At 66.6% G+C, this 9,041-nt stretch overlaps 1 protein-coding gene across 1 annotated transcript; it reads left to right on the plus strand.

The window, feature by feature from the left end:
• The first annotated feature begins 444 nt into the window (after positions 1 to 444).
• SAMD1 (sterile alpha motif domain containing 1) lies at positions 445 to 8,051 on the plus strand. The gene is made up of 5 exons (XM_071418624.1): positions 445 to 1,123; positions 3,172 to 3,330; positions 4,349 to 4,442; positions 5,712 to 5,823; positions 6,813 to 8,051. Exons 1-5 carry the CDS (start codon positions 589 to 591, stop codon positions 6,975 to 6,977), a joined length of 1,065 nt encoding a protein of 354 aa, XP_071274725.1. The 5' UTR covers positions 445 to 588; the 3' UTR covers positions 6,978 to 8,051.
• Positions 8,052 to 9,041: the final 990 nt, after the last annotated feature.

The raw sequence follows: 9,041 nt of genomic DNA on the forward strand, positions 1-9,041 counted from the left end.
CATGGATTTGGGAGTCTCAATGGTTTGGGGGTGACCCCATGGATTTGAGGGGGCTCCATGAGTTTGGAGTGACCCCATGGGTTTCGGGTGATCCCGATGGGTATGAGGTGACCCCATGGGTTTGGGGGGGCTCCATTGGTTTGGGGGGGGGGGGGGCTCCATGGGTTCCGGGGCCCTGGCAATTGGGGGTCCCCCATTTTCGGGGACCGGGGGATACCAGCGGTAGGCGTGGCCTCTAATAATGGGCGTGGTCTCACCAGAAGGGGCGTGGGCTTGTAAATCTGGGCGCGGCTTAAACGGATGGGCGTGTCTTAATGGCAGAGGGGGCGGGGCTCTGGGCGTGGGCGTGGTTCCCATGGAGGTGGGCGTGACTTCAGATGGGTGGGCGTGGCTTATTCACCGTTTGTGGGTGCGGCTTTCCGTGGGCGCGGCCGCAGGGGGCGGCTCCACCCCGAGGCGCGCGCGCGCGGCGGCCGCGGCTCCTCCTCCGAGCGGGCGCGCGCGGGCGGGGCGGGGGCGGAGGAGGAGGAGGAGGAGGAGGAGGAAGGGGCGCGGGAGGGGGGGGCCGGCGGTGCCGCGGGGGGGGCCATGGCGGTGCCGCCGCCGCCGCCGCCGGGCCCCGAGCAGGCCCCGCGGTACCAGGAGTGGATCCTGGACACCATCGACTCGCTGCGTTCGCGCAAGGCGCGGCCGGACCTGGAGCGCATCTGCCGCATGGTGCGGCGGCGGCACGGCCCCGAGCCCGAGCGCACCCGTGCCGAGCTGGAGAAGCTGATCCAGCAGCGCGCCGTGCTCCGCGTCTCCTACAAGGGCAGCATCTCGTACCGCAACGCCGCCCGCGTGCAGCCGCCGCGCCGCCCGCCGCCGCCCGCCCGCCGCCCCGCCGCCCGTCAGCCTCCGCGACACCGCGCGGCTGCTCGGCGGCGACGGCCGCCTCACCCGCGGCCGCCTCCAGGGCTCGGCCGCGCCCGGCGGCGGCGGGGGGGCGGCCGGAGCGGCCCCCGGGGGCGGGCGGCGGCGGGCGGAACGGGCGGCGGGGCCCGGCCCGAGCGCACCCGGCTGGGCGCCATCGCCACGGCCCGCGGGAGAGCGCGGGAGAGCGGCCGCGGGGAGGGCGCGGAAGGTGAGGAGGGGGCGTGAGGGGAGCGGCGGGGGGCTGAGGGGAGCGGCGGGGAGCTGAGGGGAGCGGGGGGACCCGCGCATTGTGAGGGGGAGCGCGGGAAGGCGGGGGGAGACGTGAGGGACTGGCAGGAATGGGGGTCGTGAGGGGGCACCGGGGGCTGAGGGGACCCCTGAGGGGGCATCGAAGGGAGTCATGAGGACTGAGGGGTGCGCGGGTCGTGAGGGGGGCACTGGCGGGGAGTGGACCGGGAGTCGAGAGGAGGAGCGCGGGAAGGGGGGGAGCGATGAGGGGCTGAGGGAAATGGGGAGTGCGGGAGTCGTGAGGGGGGCAGCGGGGGCTGAGGGGACCCTAAGAAGGCATCGGAGGGAGGGGAGCGATGAGGGACTGAGGAGGTGCGGGGGTCGTGAGGGGCCACTGGGGGGCTGAGGGGACCCTGAGGGGGCATCGAAGGCAGTCATGAGGACTGAGGGGTGCGGGGGTCGTAAGGGGGCACCGGGGGGTGCTGCTGGTGAGGGGCCGAGGGGAGCGGGGGGGCCCTGAGGGGACACTGGGGAGGGGCCCGGGGGTCGTGAGGGGGAGCGCGGGAAGGGGACGAGACATGAGGGGAAGAGGCGGATCCGTGGACAGGGGATGGTGTGGGGGGACCCCGAGGGGTGCGAGGGCCGTGAGGGGGAGCGCAGGAAGGGCCGGGGACTCGGGGTCTGAGAGGAGCGAGGGGCCCGGGGGTCGTGAGCAGGGGACCGAGCACTGAGAGGAACAGGGGGGGAGGGAAAGGTTCGGGGGTCGTGAGGGGGCAGCGGGGGGGCCTGAGGGGATCCTGAGGGTCGTGAGGGAAGCGCGGGAAAGGGGGGGTTACATGGGGGGGCCGGGGGTCGTGAGGGGGGAACGGGGGGCTCTATGAGGGGAGGCCTAAGGGGACACTGGGGAAGGGGCTGGCGGTCGTGAGAAGGGGCCATGAGGGGTTCGAGGGTCGTGAGGGGGAGCTGGGAGGGCTGAGGGGACCCTGAGGGCATGGAGGGGACTGGGGGGCTCTGGGGGGGTGACCCTGAGGGGGCCGGGGGTGAGGTGGTGGGAATTTGGGGGTGTCTGAGGGGGCCGGGGGGCTCTGGGGGGACCGGGGACAGGAGGGCTGAGGGGGCACTGGGGACCTGAGGGGATCCTTGAAGGGTTGGTGGGGGCAGAGGGGGGACACAAGGTGGAGGGGACCTGGTGGGGAGGGGACACAGGACACAGAGAAAGGGACTTGGGGAGGGAGCCTGAGGGGATTTAGGGGTCCCCTGAGGGAACTGGGGCAGCTGAGGGGACCTGGGGGTGTCTCCTGAGGGAATCTGGGGGGCTGAGAGGCCTGAGAGGGTTGGGGACCACCTTTAGGGGACCTCTCAGGGGATTGGGGGCCTGAGGGGACAGCAGAGATCTCAAGGGGATGTTGGGGACCCCCAAGAGGACTTGGGTGACCTGGAGAGGGTGGGACAGGGACAGGGGGATTTAGGAGACCTGAGGTGACAGTGGGGACCTTAGGGGGTTTTGGGGTCACCAAGAGCCAGGACTGGATGAGGATGGGGGCTGGGACGTTGGGGGAACCCCAGGACAAGTTGAGGGGGATCAATGACAATTCTGGGGTGACAGCTCTGGGGAGGGGGGGGGTGGAATTGGAGAATCCTGGGTTTGAGGGGGAACCTGCAGGACTGGGGGGTTCATTCTTGGGGGTCTCCTGGATTGGGAGGGTGACTTTCAGGACTGAGGGTATTTGAATTTTTTTGGGTGGCGGTGTCAAACTGTGGGGGGGTCAAGGAGCAGCTTTGGAGCCCCTGTTTTGGTGGGGGCTGTCGATTTTGGTGTTGGGGCTGTAGATTGTTGGGGAAGGGGGGCCTCAGCTCCTGGGGTTCCCTTTGGGGTGATGCTCACGGTTTTGGGGACCCCCAGCCCCCCTGCAGCAGCAGCGAGGCCTCAGCGCGGGAGGAGGAAGAGGAGGAGGAAGACGAGGATGAAGAAGACGAGGACGGGACGGGCTCGGAGGCCTCGGAGGACGCGGGGCCCCCCCGGCAGCTGAACGGGGAGGGCCGGGGGGGGGCCCCCCCTGCGCCCCCCGGGGCAGCCGCCCCCAGAGAGGCCCCCCCAGCCCAAGGCCTGCGCCCCGGGGGAGGGGGGCTGCCAGCACATGGCCCCCCTCAAAAAGGAGGGGGCCTTTGGGCAGCCCGACAGAGCAGGTACTGAGGGGGCAGGGGGCTTTGGGGGTACTGAGGGCAGGTTGGGGGTGATGGGGCAGTTTGGGGGTACTGAGGGCAGGTATGGGGGCACTTTGGGAGTAGGGGTGCGTGAGTTTTGGGGGTACTGAGGGCAGGTTGAGGGTGATGGGGGCAGTTTGGGGGTACTGAGGGCAGGTGTGGGGGCAGTTTGGGAGTAGGGGTGTGTGAGTTTTGGGGGTACTGAGGGCAGTTTGGGGGTACTGAGGGCAGGTTGGGGGTGATGGGGGCAGTTTGGGGGTACTGAGGGCAGGTTGGGGGTGCTGAGGGCAGTTTGGGGGTACTGAGGGCGGGTATGGGGGCACTTTGGGAGTAGGGGTGTGTGAGTTTTGGGGGTACTGAGGGCAGGTTGAGGGTGATGGGGCAGTTTGGGGGTACTGAGGGCAGGTTGAGGGTGATGGGGGCAGGTTGGGGGCACTGAGGGCAGGTTGGGGGTGATGGGGGCAGGTTGGGGGTGATGGGGGCAGGTTGGGGGTGATGGGGGCGGTTTGGGGGTACTGAGGGCAGGTATGGGGGCACTTTGGGAGTAGGGATGTGTGAGTTTTGGGGGTACTGAGGGCAGTTTGGGGGTGATGGGGCACTTTGGGGGTGATGGGGCACTTTGGGGGTACTGAGGGCAGGTTGGGGGTGATGGGGGCAGTTTGGGGGCACTGAGGGCAGGTTGGGGGTGATGGGGGCAGTTTGGGGGTACTGAGGGCAGGTTGGGGGTGATGAGGGCAGGTTGGGGGTGATGGGGGCAGTTTGGGGGTGATGGGGGCAGTTTGGGGGTACTGAGGGCAGGTTGGGGGTGATGAGCGCAGGTTGAGGGTGATTGGGGCAGTTTGGGGGGAGGGTGTTCAAGTTTGGGGGTGCTGGGGGGCAGTTCAGGGATGGGGGTCACTCTGGGCTGTGGGGTCAGGGCAGAGGGTGGAGGGTCAGGCAGGCTGGGGTCATTCTGGGGTCACTCTGGCTGTCCCTTGGTGACCCCTTGGTGTCCCCGCAGTGTCCCCGGCGCTGGCGGGGGCTGAGCCCTCGGTGCCACTGTCCCCAGGCCGGCCGGGCCCCCAGGCTGCCGAGGGGGCCCCGTTCAGCTGCACGTGAGTCAGGGGCAGTGTCCCATTGTCCCTCGGTGCCACCCGTGTGCCACCCAGTGTCCCTCTGTGTCCCCCAGGTGCCCCATGTCCCCCCCAGTGTCCCCTTGGTTCATCCCTTGTGTCCCTTGTTTCCCTCTGTGTCACCCGTGTCCCACCCAGTGTCCATCTGTGTCGCACTCAGTGTCCTGCTGTCCCCATCACCATTGTCCCCATGTCCCCCTGGATGTCCCCTGTCCCTGTCACCATGTCTCTGTGTCGCCCTTCTGTTGCTGTGACTCTGTCCCCATAATGTTCCAGTGACCGTGTTCTGGTGTCCCCCTGTCCCTGCCAGTGTCCCAGTGACCATGTCCCCATGGTGTCCCCATGATGCTGTCCATGTGTCCCAGTGAACATGTCTGTGTGTCCCCATCATGGTGACCATGTCTGTGTGTCCCCATGGTGTCCCCATGGCGCTGTCCCCGTGTCCCAGTGTCCCAGTCACTGTGTTCCCAAGGTGTCCCGATCCCGGTGACCATGTCTGTGTGTCCCCACGCTGTCCCCATGATGCTATTCCCTGTCCCCATGTCCGTGTGTCCCCATGACACGCTGCCCCCATGACACTGTCCCTGTCCCTGTCCCCATGTCTGTGTGTCCCCACGCTGTCCCCATGTCCATGTCCATGTGTCCCTACGCTGTCCCCATGACGCTGTCCCTGTCCCCGTGTGTCCCCACGCTGTCCCCATGATGCTGTCCCCATGTCTGTGTGTCCCCACGCTGTCCCCATGTCCATGTCCATGTGTCCCTACGCTGTCCCCATGACGCTGTCCCTGTCCCCGTGTGTCCCCACACTGTCCCCATGATGCTGTCCCCATGTCTGTGTGTCCCCACGCTGTCCCCATGATGCTGTCCCTGTCCCCATGTCCGTGTCTGTGTCCCCACGCTGTCCCCATGACACTGTACCTGTCCCCATGTCCGTGTCTGTGTGTCCCCACACTGTCCCTGTGATGCTGTACCTGTCCCCATGTCCGTGTGTCCCCACGCTGTCCCCATGACGCCGTCCCCATGTCCATGTCCGTGTGTCCCCATGCTGTCCCCATGACGCTGTCCCTGTCCCCGTGTGTCCCCCCGCTGTCCCCATGACGCTGTCCCCATGTCTGTGTGTCCCCACGCTGTCCCCATGACGCTGTCCCTGTCCCCGTGTCCGTGTGTCCCCACGCTGTCCCCGTGATGCTGTCCCTGTCCCCGTGTCCGTGTGTCCCCACGCTGTCCCCATGACGCTGTCCCTGTCCCCAGGGCCGGGCGCAAGGACAAGGCCGTGGACCCGGTGGAGTGGTCGGTGCGGGACGTGGTCGAGTACTTCACTGAGGCCGGGTTCCCTGAGCAGGCCGGGGCCTTCCAGGAGCAGGTGGGGCCACCCCTGTCCCCCCTGTCCCCACAGTGTCCCCAGGGCTCCCTCTGTCACCACAGGTGTCCCCAAGAATGGTCCCCTCCCTGCAGAACTCCTCTGTGGCCACCCCTGCCCCCTCCCGCTGCCTTCTGGGTGTCCCCTCTGTCCCTGGGGGTGTCCCCAATGTGTCCCCTCTGTCCCTAGGGGTGTCCCCTCTGTCCCTAGGGGTGTCCCCAAGGTGTCCCCTCTGTCCCTGGCGGTGTCCCCAAGGTGTCCCCTGTATTTTCCCCATAGGTCCCCACCCCTCCCCATTGCACCCACCCCTGTCCCCCAGGGTTACCCTGGGGTGTCCCCCCTGTCCCTGGGGTGTCCCCAGTCCCCCTGACCACACCTCCACCCTCCACCCTCCCCAGTGTCACCCCAGGGTCCATCCCCCACTGTCCCCATGTCCCTTTGTCCCTGCAGGTGTCCCCAAACGCCATTTCCCCCACAGATCCCCCCCTCACCCCACCCTCCTCCATCACCCGGGGCTGCTCCAGCTCCTGTCCCCATGGCTGTCCCTCCCTGTCCCTGTGACTGTCCCTATGGCTGTCCCTCCCTGTCCCCATGGCTGTCCCCAATGTCCCCCCTGTCCCTGTGACTGTCCCTATGGCTGTCCCTCCCTGTCCCCATGGCTGTCCCTCCCTGTCCCCAATGTCCCCAGGAGAAGTCGCTGCTGCTGATGCAGAGGGCCGATGTGCTCACGGGGCTCTCTGTCCCTGGCTGTCCCCTGTCCCTGTGACTGTCCCCTGTCCCTGTGACTGTCCCCAATGTCCCCAGTGTCCCTCACTGTCCCCATGTCCCCAGGAGATCGATGGCAAGTCGCTGCTGCTGATGCAGAGGGCCGATGTGCTCACGGGGCTCTCTGTCCCTGGCTGTCCCCTGTCCCTGTGACTGTCCCCTGTCCCTGTGGCTGTCCCCAATGTCCCCAGTGTCCCCAGTGTCCCTCACTGTCCCCATGTCCCCAGGAGATCGATGGCAAGTCGCTGCTGCTGATGCAGAGGGCCGATGTGCTCACGGGGCTCTCCATCCGCCTGGGCCCCGCACTCAAGATCTACGAGTACCACGTGAAGCTGCTGCAGCGCAGCCACTTCCAGGACGAGGAGCCCCCCCCGGAGCCCTTCCCGGCCTGAGAGACCCCCCCGGAGCCACGGGGGGACCCCCAGACCCCCCCAGACCCGCGGGGACACCCCCAGACCCGCGGGGACACCCCGGGATCCGGGAGGGCTCCTCCCTCCCCCCGCTGCTGCACACTGAGACTTTGGGGGGTGGGGTCGGGGGGACCCCACCCCTTTTATGGGGAGCCCCACCTCTCTTTGGGGAGCCCCACCACTCTTTGGGGAGCTCCACCTCTCTTTGGGGGTTCCCACCTCTCTTTGGGGGGGGGGGGTCTTGCCTCTCTTTAGGGTCCCACCTCTAATCTGGGGGGGTCCTGCTCTCATTTGAGGGGTCCCACCTCGTTTTGAGGGGGTCTCATCTCTGTTTTGGGGGGGGTCCCATGTCTCTTTGGGGGTCCCACCCCTCTTTGAGGGGTCTCTCTTTTGGGGGGGCACCCTTCTTTTGGGGGGGTCTCACCCTTGATTTGGGGGGGCTTCTCTCTGGGGGGTCATTTCTCCTTTGGGGGCGGTCCACCCCATCTTTTGGGGGGCTTCTCCTTGGGGACCCCTCTTTTAGGGGGGTCACTTCTCTTCAGAGGGGTCACCCTTCTCTTTTGGGGGGTTCACTCCTCTTTTGGGGGGAATCCCACACTCTGAGGGGGTCACCCCTCTTTTTGGGGGGGTCTCCTCTCTTTTGGGGGGGATCTTCTCTCTCTTTTGGGGGGGGTCCTCTCTCTGGGGCACACTGAGGGTGGGGACACCCCGCTCCTTGTGGGCTCACCCCTCTTTTTGGGGGGCCCCTCTGGGGGCGGGGTCACCCCTCCTTGAGGGAGCCCCCTTTTTAGGGGATCCCCCTTTTCTTGGGGGGGATTTTTACCGCGGGGGGAGGGGGTTGGGGGGCTCTGCCCGGAGATGTTTTAACCTTCCCCAGCCCGTGCCCCCCCCCCCCAAACTGGGGTGCGGCCCCCCCAGCCCTTGGCCACGAGGGGGGGGGCGCCCCCCCCAAATCCCCCCCGCAGTCTGTGCCCGCCCCCCCCCGCTTCCCCGGGCCTGGCTCGTTTTGGGTTTTTTTAAATAAAAACGGAAAAATTAAATAATATCAACACAAAATCTCGGGGTTTGGGGCTTTTTGGGGCTACCCCCATTTCGGGGGGTGCTCCCGCCTTAGAGCCCCCCGAAAAAGAGAATGAAGGAGAATGGGGGGGGCATTTGGGGGTCTCGGGGACGCCCAGTGAGGGGAGGGTGCTGCGCATGCGCGGGTCCTCCCGCCCGCCAGGGGGCGCCGTTGGTCCCCTCAGGGAGCCGCTCTATAGCGACCTCTTCTGCGCATGCGCCCTCCAGCAGCTGGAGGCGCCACGCCCCCTACGGCGGCCGGCAGGGCCCAAAAGCCGCGCTCCATAAACAAGCCTCAAAAACGGCCTCTGCTCCACTAAACTGTCCTCAAACATTCCCAGAAAACCCTCATCTCCCCTAAAATGCCCTTAAACAGCTCCAGAACAGCCTCGGGCTTCGCTAAAAGAGCAGTAACTTCCCCCAAACCAGCCTAAACTGCCCCAGAACAGCCTCAGACGCAGCTAAAGCCACAAATGGCCCAATGCTTCCAATGTGCTTTCAGCCGCTCTGAAACATCCTCGGCCTTCCCAGGGCCCCAAACAGGTCCCAGTTGCCCCCACATGCCCGTGAGGCCCCATAAACGTTTATAAGGGATCGTTCCGCTCCATGTGCCCCTACGACGGCCGGCGGGGCCAATTTAGGTCCGTATGCCGCCTCTCTACGGCGGCCGGAGAGGCCCGAAATCCATCCGCTTTGCGCATGCGCAATAGCAGTTCCCCAGTGAAGATGGCGGCATTCATGTTCCCTATTTCCGTACGGCGGCCAGTGTGGCCAAAAAGCCGCCGTGCCCTTTCTCCTCCCCCTCCTCCCGCGTTCCGACAGCGGCCAAAGGAACCCAAAACCCCCCCGTGTCCTCCCTTCAGCTCTCCCCCATCTACAGCAGGCGATAAAGGCAATAACAGCCTCCCGTCATCTGCGCATGCGCAATAACCGTCCCAGAGGCGAAGATGGCGGCGCCCACCCCGCTCTCTCTCCCTACGGCAAACC

The sequence above is a fragment of the Agelaius tricolor genome, unplaced genomic scaffold, assembly GCF_023055355.1.
Source record: "Agelaius tricolor isolate 1412-34295 unplaced genomic scaffold, bAgeTri1.0.p SCAF_88, whole genome shotgun sequence".
Taxonomy (NCBI): domain Eukaryota; kingdom Metazoa; phylum Chordata; class Aves; order Passeriformes; family Icteridae; genus Agelaius; species Agelaius tricolor.

Bases quoted from the DNA above. Each gene is read 5' to 3' on its own strand.
- SAMD1 (XM_071418624.1), top strand. From the start codon at position 589: ATGGCGGTGCCGCCGCCGCCGCCGCCGGGCCCCGAGCAGGCCCCGCGG. The intron at 1,124-3,171 runs GTGAGGAGGGGG...CCCCCGGCAGCT, and splicing joins CCGCGGGGAGGGCGCGGAAG to GAACGGGGAGGGCCGGGGGG. The intron at 3,331-4,348 runs GTACTGAGGGGG...GTGTCCCCGCAG, and splicing joins TGGGCAGCCCGACAGAGCAG to TGTCCCCGGCGCTGGCGGGG.